General features: G+C 44.7%; 1 protein-coding gene across 1 annotated transcript in view; it reads right to left on the reverse strand.

Moving 5' to 3' along the window:
* Positions 1 to 18,858, reverse strand: part of LOC119167002 (transmembrane protein 135-like) — a 48,962-nt gene that overhangs the window by 2,393 nt on the left and 27,711 nt on the right. The window contains exons 3-11 of the mRNA XM_075867248.1: positions 13,422 to 13,511; positions 12,299 to 12,332; positions 11,271 to 11,339; positions 10,936 to 10,982; positions 5,731 to 5,769; positions 5,292 to 5,403; positions 2,372 to 2,485; positions 1,261 to 1,398; positions 565 to 666 (exon numbers count right to left, since the gene is read on the reverse strand). Coding sequence (XP_075723363.1) covers positions 565 to 666; positions 1,261 to 1,398; positions 2,372 to 2,485; positions 5,292 to 5,403; positions 5,731 to 5,769; positions 10,936 to 10,982; positions 11,271 to 11,339; positions 12,299 to 12,332; positions 13,422 to 13,511 — 745 coding nt within the window. The remainder of the gene's footprint in view (positions 1 to 564; positions 667 to 1,260; positions 1,399 to 2,371; positions 2,486 to 5,291; positions 5,404 to 5,730; positions 5,770 to 10,935; positions 10,983 to 11,270; positions 11,340 to 12,298; positions 12,333 to 13,421; positions 13,512 to 18,858) is intronic.

The raw sequence follows: 18,858 nt of genomic DNA on the forward strand, positions 1-18,858 counted from the left end.
GTGTTTGAGAGGTATAGAGAAAGGGGGTAAACAAAAGACTGGGTGGTTATGCCAGTTTGTCGTGTTCACAAAAATATCGTGCTTGGTATTCTAATGCATGCAGGTTGTTGCGTGTTGTTCATTTTGTACTGCTATTGCGTTAAAATTATTTAACAAATGTGGTTATGCTTCTAGTGTACCCATATGGTGTTGGGATTCGAGTCAAGCGCGTAATTTTGCCTTCTGTTCTAGCGTCTTGACAATGATTTAACGTAATGTCAAAATAAACAAAAAAATCGTGGAATAGTCTGCAACGACAGTGCGTAATCCTTACAATAGCAGTATTCAAGAACCGCGCGCAGAATTCCATAAATGAGATGAAAAACTGAAGGGACCTAGGTATGCATGCTAGGCAAAATGAACAGAGAAACGCTCAGCCAAACTCGTTTGACGTTCTCGGGGGTAATAAAACAACTCCAATGCGCGTGCGTTGTCTTTATCAGGACAGCACGGCGACGGCACCATCATATCTTCAAAGCTATCGCAATGATATGCCGACAGTCCAGAATGTTCATGCACACATACCACCGTTAGGAGAACACCGCAGCATATGGCGAAGAGAGCGGAATGGGTGCCTTCGGAGCCGGACGGAAGGACGCCGGCCTCCTCGCCACGACTGTAGCATAGCTGCACGGAACAACATATAATGGGGCAACGTTTGAAAGATGTACACATTCAACAGTGTTCTAGCTGGAGTTCATTCTTCTAATACTTCTTCAACAGTGCGGTTATTCTACACTAAGCGGAGCTCTTCGCGACCCGGCGACATGCAGGGGCATAGCCAGGTTACGTGACCTCGAGAGGAGGGTATCAGAGCAGCCGTGCCTCGCAGGTCACATGACCAGTTCGCCGGGGGAAGAGCGGACCAATTAGAGAGCACGTAGGGAGAGAGCGTCGGGTACAAGAGCAGGTGCTTCCGCGATGCGTGTCCTGGCCCAATGAACTGCCCATAGATAGAGCGGCCTTGTGGTCGTTTTTTCGGTTCTTCACAGCTATACACGCAAGCACCAAATTGAAACAGAAACAATGGCACGAATAATCGCAGCAAAACAGCCATACAATACCGAAACGCAGAAACAAACCACCGAGAATCGCAGCAATTACACCGGTATGAACGACCACAAATCTGCCCGATCCGACAAATTTCACATCGTGGAACTCGATTTTGGTTGTTCACTTTCCCTCTACGTGCGTTTCAATTGACGAGACACGCAAACACACCTCGAGGAACTTGAAGACGAAAAACAGGGTGATCCTGGGGCTTGGCCAGAGCGCCAGACAGAGCCCGGCCAGCAGCGCCGCGGTGGGGTCGTGCCAGGAGCGACTGGACCCCCGTAGCCTCAGGAGACATCGAGTCAGCTGCGTGAATCGGACGACACTTTATATAACGATGCGCTGAATAAGAACACGCACGACCAGAATAATAACGAGAAAGTTTTTCTACAGAGAGGGTGTATATGGTTCTGGCTGTTGGCGTCCGTGGACTAGACGGCGCGAAGAACAATTTTCGACGACCCTCGCCACCGCTGGTGCCTCCTTCACAAGTGTCGCGATACTTGGCGGCAGTACTTCCCACCAATCGTTGTTCCCCGCTGTCTCGTGACGTATAGAGATCGTGCTATAGCGCTGTTATCGGCAATTGCCATTAGGACGGCCCGTGGGACGGAGAGGAGTCGTTCGTTCGGAGGAAGACGAGCGGGAATTGAATTGGGGGCATCATTATGCGCAAAAGGGCGACTGGGTGTGAGAGCGACGTGAAACTGCTTTAGCGAAACATGCAGCCGTAGTCGCTGGCTTCGATATTCACAATACAGGAATAACTATGAGTTTTTCACAGGAGCATTAAGCATGCGCAGGGTCGCAGCGCCCCCTTCCTAATGTATGGGGCAGCCTTTGCGTCCCCCCTCTTAGACGACGACCAAGGAGAAAAGTGGTCGTCCCCTCCCCCCGCCCCTCTCTTGTGTGCACGCCTATGCATGCCAACAACCGCGACCGAACAAAACGAGACCATCCTGAGCTGATAGTCAGCGCCTATAAATGAATTATCTTCTTCAGGTGTCGCCCTGACGAAACACAAGTCAACTAACCTCAACATAGATTCTTTCGGAAACGAATTCGCCCCATCGAAAGCAAGAGAGTTGTCTCTGTCAGGTGCTGGCCTGGCGAAAAGAACTATACACTTGCTGTACATTTCGATGAAGACACACGATCTCGTTTTCAGGTACTGCTCTGACGAAGACAGCACATTTTCGCTGTCTGTATGTAAATAGCAGCTATAAACATCATTATGCTCAATTTGGTTCGTAGCTCGAACATATCTTCATTTACTTACGCTGTACACCGCTCCGAACGATCCCAGGAAAAGTCCCGGTCGTGGGTCGACCCGTCGACCCCAGGTCAGGAGGAAAGACGCCGCAGTGCCGACGCTTGTGAATGCTACGAACCTCTGAGAGGAAAATTAGTAAAGCGAACCACAGCTTGACATTTATTGCAAACACATGATTCAAATACGTGGTGCCCGGTCCACTTTCATTGAGAATAGTTAGCAGAGTAGTATGCGGATTTTTTTTTTTTGGGGGGGGGGGGGGGCTAAAGGGGCATCTTTTTGACCTAAAGGGCCGGGGAGGCATATAGTCATTTTTATTCCTGGGGGAGGGGGGCACACGGGCGCAAAATGCCACCCCCTATAGCTTCGCCCCGGATATATGGGTACTTTAATCGGTAGTCGCTTTTCGTAACTACATTTTTCTTTAGTGAGACATCACTTTATTTCGCCCATTTCCTACTCAGTTACGGCATTTACCCTCTGTTACTGGCGAGAAATGGCGCTACATGTTCATGTCCAAAAATCCTGGTTATCCTGGTAATTTAGTAGTAGTAGTAGTAGTAGTAGTAGTATTTTCATTTACAGTAAGCCGGATACAGAGCTCACTGCAGGGGCAAAGGGCTAAAGGCGAACAGCCTGACAAAGGCCCTTGTCCCTCCGCAGTCCGTGACAGTGCAAAGCTTAAACAATATATATATTCAATACATTGGTTTCAAGCAACCTGAAATTGTAAACACAAAATTCAAACATAAATAGCATAAGAAGTTTACATAACACATTTTAAGAATTAGAGGTCACTCTCGTTATAATTCACAACTAAACAATATCAATGAAACAACTCAAAAACAGACACAAAATGCATGCGGATACAATGAAGTCCGCTGTATACACTCGTATAATTGACATAGAAGTTTATGAACAATTTAAGCATTTGCAGAGGCATGAGACTCCATTACGTAGTTTCGATAGTGTAGACCGGTTGTTATAAATAGGTTCTTTATTTGTTTCTTGAAAGTCGCACTACTAGCCCTAAAGTTCAATTGATCTGCAAGGGTATTTAAAACCTGAGGTACCTGGTAAGCAATACTTTGTTTTCCATACTTGGTTCTTGTTCTAGGAGCTCGTTTGTTTTGTTCTCGCAGACTGTAGTGTGGTCTTTCGGTGCAACTTTCTTCATATAGCTTAGTCTTTTGTATTAACTGAAGTAATTTAAAATGATATAATTGATCAATTCTGAGTATGGAATGTTTAATGAATAGTGGAGCAGTGCGCAAGTCTTGTAGATTCCCCCTGTAATTTTCAAAGCAGCGCAATATTTTCTTTTGTATAGTTATTAACTTATGGTAATTCCCTTGTGATGTCGTTCCCCAGACTAACATCCCATAACTTACTTTAGAATGGAGGAGTGCATAGTACATACTTATTTTTAACCTCAATGGGATTAAGTGCATTGTTCTAAAAAAACAACCAACTATTCGCGCTAATGCGGTGATCAGATGATTTACATGTGTATTCCAGTTTAATTCCTCCTGAAACCATACACCAAGAAACTTTTGTTCCCTAACATGTGCGATGCAATTTCCTTCGAATTTTACAGCTATGTTACTAATAGGTTTGTTTATAGGTCGGAATATCATATAGGTTGTTTTTTTTTTTGCATTCAAGCGCAGTCCATTTTGCCTTAACCAATTTGAAAGATTGCTTAGATAATTATTTACACTGACCTCAAGTGATATTAGATTGTCTGATGAAAAGAAAACATTCGTATCGTCAGCGTACATTATAAGTTCAGGAGAATGAGGTATATCGACAATATCATTTATATAGACAAGGAACAATAATGGCCCCAGTATAGACCCTTGGGGGACTCCTTGGTTCAACTTTATCTTTGCAGAAATAGTGTTATTCAGTTTTACATATTGATAACGATCTTCTAGGTAACTTTTAAACAGTTGTAGTGCAACTCCACGCACCCCATAACTTGATAATTTATGAATCAATGATTTGAATTGTATGGAGTCAAATGCCTTTTGAAGATCGAGGAAGAGCCCAAGAGTATATTTTTTGTTTTCCATATTTTCGATTATCTTATGTTTGATATACAGTAGAGCTTGTTCTGTTGATTTATTTTTTTGAAAACCATACTGACTTTTTGTTATTATTTGGTGCTTATCAAAAAAGGATGCAAGTCTATCATAAATAACCCCTTCAAATATTTTTGATATTGTTGGAAGCATGGATATAGGTCGATAGTTCGCTAAAGTATTGATATCACCACCTTTATGTACTGCAGTGACTTTTGCTACTTTTAGCTGCTCTGGAAATATACCGTTAGTGAGGGTGAGGTTGATAATATAGGCCATTTTGGGTTGTGTTGGCTTAGGTTAGGCTAAAGAAGCCGCACAAAAACTTCAAGTTTGATGTAATAACTCGGGATGTAAGAGCCAATAAGGCTGCCTATTCATCATCATCATCATCATCATCATCATCATCATCATCATCATCATCATCATCATCATGTCTACGTCCACTGCAGGACAAAGGCCTCTCCCATGTTCCGCCAGTTAACCCGGTCCTGTGCTTGCTGCTGCCAATTTATACCCGCAAACTTCTTAATCTCATCTGCCCACCTAACCTTCTGTCTTCCCCTAACCCGCTTCCCTTCTCTGGGAATCCAGTTAGTTAGAGACCCGGAGACTTACAAAGAGGGTTCAGCTTAAATCGAGGACGACGCAGCGAGCAATAGAAAGTAAAATGGTAGGTGTAACCCTAAGAGACAAGAAGGGAGCACAGTTGAAATTAAGAAGAGGAAATGGACATGGTCCGGGCATGTAGTGCGTAGATAGGATGACCGCTGGTCGCTAAGGGCTGCCTATTAGCGATATATTAAAAACGATGACTCTTTTAATTACAGCGATGTCCGTACCGTGAGTGACGATGCGAAGCAGTGCAGTGCCGTCCGGAATTTTTGGTCGTCGTTTGGGCCGTGCGCCGAATCGCCGTGCTTGCAAGGGATCAGTTGGAAGCCGAAGAACATTCTGCGCGTATCACGAAGGCAAGACACGAAAGCGAATTGTAAGCTGCAGCTTATACATTATAATAGTAACAAAATATGATGAATATATATTATTATAACAACATCGCAATACTATATACACGCACGTGTGTTCATATAAATGGGTTCGAATGTGCTACTAATAATTATGGATAGTGTGGAAGCATTAGGTCAGCTCACGATGAGCAGTTAACTCACTGCAACTAAACTAATTGCTAAAAACGAGGAACAGAAACTGTGCACCTTTAATCGATGCTATACTAGCTCTAAACCAATACGATCACGCTCTGTGGTTGAGGAACTCACAAACCGTAGCGCCTTGACACTCAGGTCCTTCGACTTGGTGGCCCTGCGAGAGACAAAAGAGGGCGCCTTAGAGCAAAATCGATTCGTATAATTAGCGTTCGCGCGTAAGCAAAGCTTGAAACTGCACGCAGCAGACAGGAATGACAGGCCTAATAACTGGAGCTCATAGGAACTCGCGTCTTAAAGACAAAAGCATCAGCGTACCTGCTCTTTATCGGCCAAAGAAATTGCATATCTCAGTGGTACGACACGTATACATGTCACGGTTTTGCCTTTTGCTTTGTAATACGCTATGTGTGTTCCAACGTATAGGTATAAATAAAGTCATGTTTCTCGCCAATAAACCCATGTTAGCTCGCGCTTTGACCGTCTATGTGCGTTTCTTCTGGTATCCCGGTTTTGTTTGTGCCCAACATTTTACGTCTACACGAATTATCAAAAAGCACGAGCCGAAACACTCCTTCATGATCCTCGAAAACCTTCCCACTCACTTCACTCACCCACTCACTCACTCACCCACTCGCTCACACACCCACTCACACTCACTCATTTACACTCACTCCCACTCACTCACACTCACTCACTCACGCACTCACTCACTAACTCACGCACTCCACTCACTCACTCATTCACTCACTCACACTCATTCACTCACTCACTCACACTCATTCACTCACGCACTCCACTCACGCACTCCACTCACTCACTTACTCACTCACTCACACTCACCCACTCACATTCACTCACTCGCAGTTTACAAAGGGCACACGCTTCGTAGAGACACATGCACATTCAGCTTCAAGATCGTAACGTTTCCGTGTTGCTGCTGCGCGTTCGCCGCGCTGTGTTTTCCTTAATTGCGGAGGACGCGGATGGCGTCGCGGCGGCTTCTGCGTGTGTTGTCGTAGCTAAGAACAATGACGAGGAAAGAAACTGGCGAAAACGTCTCTCTAGACGTTTAACTTGCCCTTTGTAGCTCTGTAGAAAACGTGCAACCCCACACAGAAAGCTCACATGCATTCTGACGTCTGGTATACCTGTTGCCGAGACGCGACTCGTTTTGAAGGTTAAAAGTCGGTTGAAGGTCTAGTGGCTAAGGTACTCGGCTGCTCACCCGCAGGTCGCGGGATCGAGTCCCGGCTGCGGCGGCTGCATTTCTGATGGAGGCGGAAATGTTGTAGGCCCGTGTGCTAAGATTCGGGTGCACGTTAAAGAACCCCAGGTGGTCTAAATTTCTGGAGTCCTCCACTACGGCGTCTCTCATAATCATATGGTGGTTTTGGGACGTATAAACCCCACATATTAATCAAAGTCGGTTGAAGGCGAAGCTGCCGAACGTACAAAGCTTTAGAATTACACTACGCAAAGTAAAATGCTTGGTGGAGTATTCTGGCCAAAAGAAAAAAAAAAACGTCACGTGGATTTTATAGATTTGACTAAAACGACTTGACGACTTCCCAAAATCGTTCGAAAGAGGGGGGGATTACTACAATTAACTACAATAAAATTGGGGGAAGGAGAAATCTGAGGCAACGGAAGCTTTCTGCAGCCGGCGTTGTATGGCAGTAGTTCCTGGATTGGCTAATGCATCGACAAATAGATTATGTCGTGTGGTGATGCCATGATGATGTCACAGAACGGCGTCAATCATTACAACAGGATTACCTTCCGCATCTCTCACGCTGCCACCGATGGTCAATTTTCGCCTTTTATGAGGCTTCTGAGTTTTCCGTCTTAAAAAAAACAAAAAAGTGGTTATGACAGAACAGGTTGAAGCCGGGATATCTATGGTCAATTTTAGGTTAGTGGTAATACGTATAGTAATATATTATTATGCTCATAAGCAAGTGTTTTGACATTGTACGACGGCAATCGACGAACACCACACACTACTTCGTAATGTCGTTATCATTAAGGTTTGAGATCAAGAGGAGCCGTCTTAGCATGCAATTTACCTGAGTAGAACATTTAAACAACAATAACGCAACAACAGCTAGCTCATAAAAGTAGCTTTATACGTATCGTAAAACGCATTGCCCTGCTCATTTACGTCTGAGCATTGTTCTCTCGAGCAAACAAACAGGTATGCTATAGTGTTCCTAAGTTATGCATATTCTATGAGACTACAATAGCTCTGCGTCTGATGGTGGTTAAGCTCTATTGTCCAGAACAAGCTTGCCGCGGGCCTTCAGTTTCCGCAATACTGCACGCTTTTACGCCAGCGAGTGCCTGCAGAAGAAGCGGCAGGCTGGCCACAGCCGTTTTGTGTGAGCCGCTCGCAAGGCTTTCGCCCAAATAGCGCCTGACTCATTTCTTGCGCCATCATCACACGCATATACGCCGACGTTGACTCAGAGAACAGCCATGTCCGTAATGCATAAGCATTCGCGCTTGAATCATTCAGGAGGTTTTAATTTTCTTTGGTCATTCGTTTGTTCTTCTATTAGCAATTCTCAGACCGCTTATCTCTCTGGTGTTGGCGACAATAGTGCCACAAAGAACTGGCGCCACTGCACATAAATACCGCATGCACGCCTGTGCTTGCAAGTGCGCGAGTGCGTCTGTTATCCTGGGCTGGAAAAGAAAATGGCGAACCTTCCCCAAGGCCCCGCTAGGACTGAAAAAAGCGAGAATACCATTCTGCATGAGGACTGACCTGGTTGCTGTTAGGCTATATACTATAGGCCTTAGCTATAGGGGATGCAGGTTTCTATAGGTTGCTTATATCATATCGCTCAGTTCGTTCAGATCATTCTCATAAGGTACAGATCATTAGCTGCTGCACTAAAACACTTCCCCAACATTCCTTCGTTTTACGCATATCCAATGACTGGAACCACCTTCCCGCCGACATAGTTTCCATCTCAAATCATGGCTTGTTTTCTTCCATCATGCATATATACAAAATTACTTACGTGATGACACCTAATATATATATATATATATATATATATATATATATATATATATATATATATATATATATATATATATATATATAGCTCAGTGGTTAGAGCATCGAACGCGTTATTCGAAGGTCGTAGGTTCGATTCCTGCTCACGGCTGGTTATTTTTTCATCCACTTTTCTTACTTCTTTCTTCTTATTTACATTCCATTGGTTCTAATAACTTCCCCTGTACATTCCTTGGCATTACTGTCTGTTAGATCTCATTATTATTGTGTTAAAACACGGAAAAACGAGCCCTTAGGTATACACTTCTTTCCCTTATATATATATATATATATATATATATATATATATATATATATATATATATATATATATATATATATATATATATATATATATATATATATATATATATATATATATATATAAGATCTAACAGACAGTAATGCCAAGGAATTTATTTTATTTATTTATTTATTTATTTACAAATACTGCTGTCCCATGCCTGGGACATTGCTGGAGCGGGTACAGAAAAATAAACGAAAGCACAGAAACAAACAATAGTGCGCACAAATTTATGTGACTAACACATAAAATTTTTCCCGAACTCTACAGTGTTCATTCTACGCAATGCACCATCAAGCTCGTTCCAAACTTCCACCACACGCGGAAAAAAAGAGAATTTGAAACAATCCAAATGAGACCTGAAGGGCACAAGGTTCAAAGCGTCTGTACTACGTGTTGTACGCGCTGGTATATCAGCGAAAGATAAGGGCGAGTGAACGCGGGTCATTTTGTGTACAATCTTGTGCAACAAGATAATACTCTCACGTGTACGGCGGTGTTCCAGTGAATGAAGGGACAAAAAATGAGCATGTGAAGACGGGGAGAAGTCCCGATCATAACGGTTAAAAACGAACCGTATAGCCTTATTCTGCACAGATTCTAACCTGTTATTATCTTGCTCACGATGAGGCGACCAAACCACAGAGGCGTACTCGAGCATCGGTCTCACTAGTGTCTTGTACGCAGTTAACTTACGATCTTTTGTCGAGTTTTTCAATCTTCGCTTTAAGTAACAAAGTTTCATTAGAGCTTGACAAGTTATCTGATCAACATGTTTACCCCATTTAAGGTCAGGTGATGCCTAGGTATTTGAATTCACTCACATGTGCTAGGGTGGACCCATTGTAGTTATAACTGAAACTGAGAGGCTGTTTTTTATTTGAGAAAGTCATAACTACAGTTTTCTTGTAATTTACGGGGAAAGTTATTAGAACCAATTGAATGTAAATAAGAAGAAAGAAAAGTGGATGAAAAAATAACCAGCCGTTATTTTTTCATCCACTTTTCTTTCTTCTTATTTACATTCAATTGGTTCTAATAACTTCCCCTGTACATTCCTTGGCATTACTGTCTGTTAGATCTCATTAATATTGTGTTAAAACACGAAAAAACGAGCCCTTAGGTATACACTTCCTTCCCTTATATATATATATATATATATATATATATATATATATATATATATATATATATATATATATATATATATATATATATATATATATATATATATATATATATATATATATATATTCTGTGCTTCTGTATGTGTACTTTCCCGTTCCGCATAGGGAGCAGGAAAGTACGTGCGACGAGAGAAAGACCATTGTTTTTCTCTCGTTGTACGTACTCGAGGTCTTCGGATCGCCGCCGTCACTTCGGAGCCACTTATTAAGCCAAGGGTTGCATCTTTATTTTTTAGCGAATGTGGGATTTACTCAACTTGTGTGGTACATGTCCGCTTATTTGAATAACTGTTTTTATTCAGTGTAGCAGTGGTGAGCAGGAGGTTTACCCAATTCCTGTGGCACACATCCGCTCATGATGATAGTTGTTTGGCTCTGGTTATACAAAGAACGATCTACCAAGCACATTTGTTAAATTAAAGAAATGGACATAAAGCAGTTCACTGCTAAAGACGACGATTCAGTACCCCACAAGACGCCATCATTGCAAAACAAATTCACCTTCAATAAAGAACTCGATGGGACGCGTACTGAAAGTTTGCGGTCTTGAATCGCGCATGCGTCTAACCAAGACTGTGTAGCCTATTGTGCCTGCATTCAATGGGAGACCATCCTTTTCTAACGGTCATTGGTGTATAAAGCGCGACGCGTGTAGCTAAGTTACGGTTCGCACCATCGTGGCCGAGAAATAAGCGCACTTCGCGAACAGCAGTCTCGATGATTTCATTTTCCTAAACCAATGAGAGAAGGGAATTATTCGCGTACCGCGCAAGCCAGACGATCCCGGCCAGGCTAGCTGCGAACAAAGGCACCTGAAAAAAAAAGAAAAAAATTAAACATAGCCCAAATTAGAGACCGAAAAAATTATTTTTTTAGAGATGAGCCATTTTCTCAAGAAACTGCATATGATAGTAAGTATCGCACCGTAAAGCAACGTGATGCACTGCACCAGTTTGTTTTAAACAAATCCGGAAGTGGTCACAAGCGTTGGATGGATAGACAAATGTTAAGGTAATTTTCGTTATTTCAAGGTGATGACTACAAAGTATGTGCACAATTTAATGTTTTTGTTGCTTATTGCTTTCTTCTCACACTCTCACCTGAAAACGATCGAGACCTTGGGGCAAAACTCCGTTGTGCTGAAGGGTTGCGAATGCCACCTCGGCAGCCTAAAAAAACAAAAAAAAAAACAACAAGACAAATAGTTTATCACCAGACAGTTTCATCATGAAACTCGCTCTATAAGATTTATGGTGAACACACGGTGTAAGGAAAGCCCCTCAAAATATCTATCCATACGATGGATAAGACATGCGGAGAATGCATACTATGCCTTACAGGCCATGAGATGCTGTGTTGCCAAGCAGGGAAAGGGTAAGAGAGTGGGAGGCAAATTGAATTCAGGGACGTTAACTATAGGTTGCACCCGATTCGCTACCCTGCAAAGTGAAAGGAGAGAAAATGATCGAGGAAGCAAAGAGAAATCAACTGACTCACACGCACACGCAGTTTACCACGCATACTGCACAGAAGGTGACATACTGAGACGACGAGTTAAACATTGCAGCTTGAGGAAAGTAAGTTATGTAATACAGATACGGCTACAATTAGGCATCTCGTTCAACCAATCAATGGAACATGACAAAACTGTTCCAACCTCGACATCCTGGACGTTTTGAGGCCGAAGGCGACTATAATAGGCCCGGGATTTGTGCCAACTGTCGCATCTCTAGCTGAGGCGCGGTCATTCAACAACCCGGCCAAGTAGTTATAAATTTAATGTGGCGCAGGTCCGTACTTCCACCTTCTCTCCCCCAAAGGCGAGACCGGTAAGTAAGCAAGAAGTTAAGAGAAAAAAAATGTCGTAGGCCGACAAAATGTCTCGTTTAAGTCACGATTCCCCAAGCGATATTTCATGCATCGTTGTGTTGCCCACAAACAAGAACGGCACGCTGCGCTTAAACCACATTCGTGCGAAGGTGTATAGGTTCGCGATACAAGTGCTTCACGTCATTGTGACGTTGTACACCTTTACAACGCCACAGCTGTTGTACAACTGTACAACGTCACAATGACGTCACGCGTGACGTTATTACAAAATCCCAAAGAAGGCGTAATTGGAACTCACCAGTCTGAGCATGGAGACAAGCAGCGCCTGGACCCTGCGACGGAACGGGAGCACTTGTAAAACGAGAAAACGAGCGCGCATGAGAGTTTCAAGCCATTATAGTTGATTACAATGCGGTTGATTTAGTTAAAATCGAGATCGTGGACGACAAACTACCATATGCAGTGGCGGAGATGTCAAGCACCTAAAGGCTACAACAGAAATTCGACGACAAACGCCTTTTACAACAGAGCCACCCGTGTAACGATGTATTCCTGTATTGTTGTCGTTATCATGCGTGACCTTTTATTGACACGTGACGCTGTTAAATATTCCCGTCTATCTTTTGCTCTGAGATCTTGTATAAGTGGAACCACCTTCCCTCTTCCGTTGTAACAATAACAGACCCTTTGTTATTCAAGACTGCAATTTCTCAGCAATGCTTGTAACTATACGCAGTTTCCATTATCTATCTTTGTCTTGTATGTGCTTGAATTCTTACTTATACATTTTTAGTTGACTTATGTTGCCTTCCTAATTTGCGCATCTGACACTTGTTTCTTTATTTTGTCTTTTTTTTTCTTGTGTGTTATAAATGTTGTACCCACCCCCTCTGTAATGCCCTACGGGCCCTGAGGGTATTCTAATAAATAAATAAATAAATAAATAAATAAGTGAATTCGTTGCTGCTACATGATAAGGCGATCTTGGTTTTGATCGTACACCAAGGCACACGTCATGTGGGAAGAACGCGTTCGTTGCCTATACTTAAGTGATTCTATCCCGCAATGAAAATCAGTTGAAGTTTAGCGCTTGTGCCATCCCTTTGTGTGCGTGTTCGTTGCGTAACCTTGTTTGCGCTGCCTTATAGTGTCCTTTACAGCGAACTGGCTCGTACAGCGAAGCACCTCGAACATGCCGAGTATATTTGAGAGGTTCTTTAATAAGGAAAGTGAAGAGAAAAGCGCGGAGCTGTTACCGTCTTTCAATGCGAAGTCACCGACACGGCTCCGCGCGGGGAAGGGGGAATGGGAGGTAAAGATTGAGGAGGAGAGTATAGGAGGGAAAGGACACAGAGGACTGTATATTTCCTCACAAAGACGTGCTTACCCAACACCACCTTTTCTAGACGGTGTTGGCTTACCGCCTCGGTTCTTCGAGTTTGATGCCGAGGTAGACCGCTGCAAGGCACGAGAACAGCACCTGGCCCGGTGAGAAGTGACCCAGGTAGGCGCTGCGGGTAAGACGAGTCGTATAACTTCACTTTTGTTCGTTATCGGCAATACTGTGGTCACTGAAGACCAGGCAGGTGGGCAGCTGTACGAATAATCAGCTATGTACGCTTTAAAAAATAAATAAACAAAATGAGCAATCAAACTGTGCAAGAATATACAATGGGGTGTTCAGCACAAACGAAAGATCAAATCTGGGGTTGTGGTGGATTCTCGACGACGTCAAGAAAAAAAAAATGACGCTACGTCTGATGTATTTCGGCGAACTCGCAGAAACGACTGCAGCACGTAATAAATTGGGACAACGCCAGCATCACTGAATTACATACAACAACCAAGTGCACCCTCAAGCGCAACAAAGAAACTCTGCCTACGTGTGCGCGCGATGCTGGCGACACCTACTAAAACGTACTTAGCTTGACCTACATTTGAACTTCATTTTGAACAAGGCTCCCGTGTGAGAGTTGAAACGCGTAGTGTTTTAAGTGTGAATACACTTTATAAGCGACCCCAAACCATCCACCGCCGTCGGCGGCGTCCGCAGTCTTCTCTCTATCTTTAAAAGAAAGAGGACTTGGCGGGCCGCAGCGCGACGCTCTACCGAATAAGCCACGGACGCGACGCTGATATCCCCCTTCGCTCGCTCCTCCGCTCCCCTCGCTCGCTGCAGCTGCGCGCGCACCCCTCTCTCTCGCGCGCCCGCCTTCTCTCTCAGTCTCCCGTCGAGAGCTGGTCGTGAGGGGGAGTAAAGTTAAAATCCGTTGGCATTCGCAAGTGAGTTAACGTAAACTCCCCCGTGTGATCAAATTGTGATTCCCAGGAACCATTACACCATAAAGGCACCATAGTGTGATTAATAAATATAATAGTGCGAATTAATAAATACCCCTCATAACATCACCCCGTGTATTCGCACTTGACCATGTTCACCCTCGGGGAAATTTCCCGGCTGCGGCGGCTGCATTTCCGATGGAGGCGGAAATGTTGTAGGCCCGTGTACTCAGATTTGGGTGCACGTTAAAGAACCCCAGGTGGTCAAAATTTCCGGAGCCCTCCACTACGGCGTCTCTCATAATCAAATGATGGTTTTGGGACGTTAAACTCCACAAATCAATCAACCCTCGGGGAAATGCTTGGGAGCTTTTTTAAATGTTTTTATTGTGGCAGGCGTTTATTTTTCAACAAACGAAAGATGAAAAAATAAACCGCAATGCGAAAAGGAGCTGTGTCTAAGAGCCCAAAAGACGTGAGCATATGTAGACCAATCTCGTCAATAATACAGCCACATTCGACAATGACGACACTATATGAGCAATGGACCCTGCAATATATAACAGGGTTGCTTATGCATTTTCCTAAGACGACTCGAAAACAAAAGTCTTTTTGGACCGTTCATAGCAAAAGTGCTGCTTCCCGACAGTCGTTTTTTTTTTAACGGCGATAGCAATTACATGGACATTCTCGGCTAGATTTAGCTGCCGGCGTCGGCATCGACGTCGCCTTCACTCACCGTATATGTATACGTATCGGTAAACATGAAAATCCAAGAAAGAAAAATAATCTAAAAAAGGTCACAGCTTTGCCGCAAGGGCGAAGCAATGAACACGATAGCATCATATTTGAGCACCACGCGCACAATGGCAAGCAGGTTGAAACGCGCCCCGCGTTTCTCGCGCGCATATGACGCACGAAACGTACTCACAGGTACAGATGAACGCGAATAATGGCCGTTCCACGCGCTTTCCGCACAGCCGCAACGCACGTGCTGGGACCCCTACCGCACGCAATTGGCGGCGCTGCGGAGGGTGAAAGAGCGTCGCCTATTGGCTTATTTGTCCCCCGCTTGCGTGCGGTAGGGGTCCCGGCACGTGCGTTGCGGCTGTGCGGGAAGCGCGTGAAATGGCCCTAAGCGCCTCAGTTGAGACTTCGTTGTGTCTGAAAAGCGCACCCTTTTCGCAAACGGAGAATGTGCAACAATTTCAGTGGTATTTGTGCGCCCTGTAACTAGAACAGAATCGTTCCGGTGAAAGCCCAAGGTCAGCCAAGACGTATGTCCCCACCGCGAGATAAGCGCGCGCGCGTTAGCGTCTTCCCTGCTCCCTCTCCGCGGGGCAAAGCACGCGTGGGAGATTTGAACATTACCAGCAAGCCTGGCGCAATGAGCGCGCGTCGCCACATCGTCACGACGCGGCGGCGCACGCTCGTGACGCCGCGTCACGACGTCAAGAAGTCGCTCTTCTCTCTAGTGTCTCTTTGAATTCGCCCTTCTACGCCCATTGTGAAATGACCTGAACTAGACGAATGAGTTCTACCAAGAATTAAAAAAAAACGCTTGTTATGGACGTGCTATTGAAATATTTTGGCTTGGCGGGCTGAAAGTCAACTTTCAGTGTGCCTCATGACAAGACCATGACTTGACAGGAACTCATTATTTAACGAACTTGGAACATTATGCAATGCTCGTGCCCAGAACACAATGTGCAAGGTATACCCTTGAATTTTCGCAGAAACACATTTGACAATATATTTTTTTTCTGATCGTATGAAAACGGACTTTGGGAGCCAATATTGAAAATAAAGGTAACATTCTAGTCAAAGCTTTAAAATATTGCGTTAATGTAGCGCTATCACGCGTTTTAGATGAACAAAACGAAGATGACAGTGCTGACTGCACAGTTTGCTGTCGAAGAACATAGCAGGACCTTATATAGATTTAGAAGATTCTATTTTCGGCCGCAGCATACGGAGAGAACTTTTTTTTTCGTGAGTTTTATTTTTTTTCCCTACATCGTCCGTCGCGCTGATAACAACGTCGGCGTGGCGGCGTGCGAGCCAGTGACGTTGCAGATAAGATTCACCAATCCGCGAACAAAGAAAATTTTTCCGCGCGTATCCATGCATGCGTTATGCAGCTCGGCTTCGTGGTCGTCGTGTTCGGGGAGCGAGTAAACGGGGTCTAGGTCCGCCATTTTGCTTTGTTCTTTCGGCCTTGATGCGGGTTGTGCCCGTGTGCTGCGTTCGTCTTCCGAGCTCTGCGCCGTCATCGCTTGAAGACATTGCATGTGTCTTACCGTGCTTCTTGCGCACGCATTCAACTAGGACTCGACCGAGAACCAGGTCAGTTTGCGTCAGTTCGACCGAGAACCTGGTTTAACATATTTAGGATTGATTGATTGGTTGATATGTAGGGCTTAACGTCCCAAAACCACCATGTGATTATGAGAGACGCCGTAGTGGAGGGCTCCGGGAATTTCGACCACCTGGAATTCTTTAACGTGCACCCAAGTCTCAGCACACGGGCCTACAACATTTCCGCCTCCATGAGAAATGAAGCCGCCGCAGCCGGGATTCGATCCCGCGACATGCGGGTCAGCAGCCGAGTACCATAGCCACTAGACCACCACGACAAGGCAGGTTTAACCTATGGGAATCTAAAATGTGAGGAGCCTTTCGAGGAAGTTTCGTGCCCGGCAAACCCTTCGATACTTCAGCTGACGATTTGTTGCAGTCGATGCCAGAGACAGCGCGCTGCTTGACACTTGTAGGTGTGGCTACGAACTTTATAGCCACGGACGTTCGTTTCGACCCTGAAGTTCGTATGTTTACGTCAGTTCTTGCCCTCCACGCGAGCTCCTGTAATACATGTTACGCCCGGTTTCATTTGAAACCTTGGGACAAGGCCTAACCCTAACGGCTCTGCTGCAAAGCGGGAGAAGCGTAGAGCCGCCAACATCTTTGACTGTCTTGCGAGAGCGGTGACTTTCCTGTGCGCCAGCGCCGTACGACGAAGCCGAGTTTCAAATAGTGCGAGAGTAAGCGCATGTCCAAAAAGCTCGAATGCCCACTGAATGATTGGCCGCGTGATAGATGTATGTAGACGGCAACAATGCTGATAGCAGGATCTGAGGACACTGCCATTTTGTATGTTTAACAACGAAATGAACAGTGTTTCAGCATATAGGCATACACATGGCAACGATTGGATTGGTTTGTTCGATCGACGTTTCTTGAGCATATTGGTTTGCGTCGCTATATAAAAAATAGAGAGCTTTAGAACAACACAACGCAAATCCTTGCGTTTGCGTTGCACATGCGTCGTACGCCAACTTCTTGCGGGCTCACGTTGAGTGACGAACGCTAACGCTACGGCCGCAACCTCTACGTGCTTTAGTACCTAATAGGAAAGCATTCGCTCAGCATCCGAAGATAGCAGTGTTACCATGAGTTTTATCTGAGATATATATAGTCGATGGTGGTGCAAGGCTTAAACGAAGAAAATCGCTGTTAGCGCAATATAACTATGCTTCTTCTACACCTCTGCAAAGCGACCGCATCGACATGGGCATCAATATAAGTTTCGATTTTCCTTCGTCAAATGTTCGTCAAGAACACCGGTGTAAACGCTCAAGTCAGACGGTTGGTGAAACGAGTTCTTCATTGTTTTTCAGTGCCTACATTGCCTAAAGGAACCGTAACATTGTTACTGCGTAATTCCGTGTAGTATCGTGACCAGTATGGTCGAGTATTCAGAAGCGTCCTGTGAAGCAGCCTCATCAAGCACAGCATCCAGTGATACGCGAGTATACTACATCCTCCAAACGAAGTGGACGAATGCACTACCAAGGTAAGTTAACCTGCGGGACATCGGCATCTCAGCGCTTCCATTAGCATCTTCTTGTTGTCATGCCTCTTGATTATTTACGATTACGTTCGCTACGCATCGCCCGAAGGCAGCGTACAGTATGAGAGGGGTTGCACGAACACCAGCATTTTGGTCTGCAACAGACGTGACAGACCTTTGCATCGATGTAAATGCAAACACGTCACTCGTTGGCCGGTGTCCTTTTTTTTTTTTATTTTACATGCCCAAAACCACGGTATGGTTGAGGCACTCCGGAAATTTCGACCATGCGGTGTTCTTCATACGTGCATTGACATTTCACGGTACATGGACCTATAGCGTTTCGGCACCATAGAAATTCCAGTGCCGGGTTCGAACCCACGTCCTTCGGATAAGCTGGCGAGCGCCGTAACCCCTGTCCCAACCACCTGGTAGAGTGGACCATGAGACACAGCTCATATAGAGAGGAGGCTATGCACAGCTAGACGTCCTAAACACGACAGACCCCCGTGTCGAAAAAGCAGTTATCGAAAGCGCCTGTCAACGCCATTCTGTTTTATAGAAGAAGCGTTCAACAATTTAGATTGCTCGGTATATACTCCATTATGGGAGATAAAGCAGATGCGCCAGTCCAATCACGGGAACTGCGGTTTTCATCGGAATACCATTCTGCGCTTTCAACAAATGTTTGACGATTTAAAGTACGATGTACTCGAGCAAGGGGTCAA

The sequence above is a fragment of the Rhipicephalus microplus genome, chromosome 6 (genome assembly GCF_043290135.1).
Source record: "Rhipicephalus microplus isolate Deutch F79 chromosome 6, USDA_Rmic, whole genome shotgun sequence".
NCBI classification, from domain to species: Eukaryota; Metazoa; Arthropoda; class Arachnida; order Ixodida; family Ixodidae; genus Rhipicephalus; species Rhipicephalus microplus.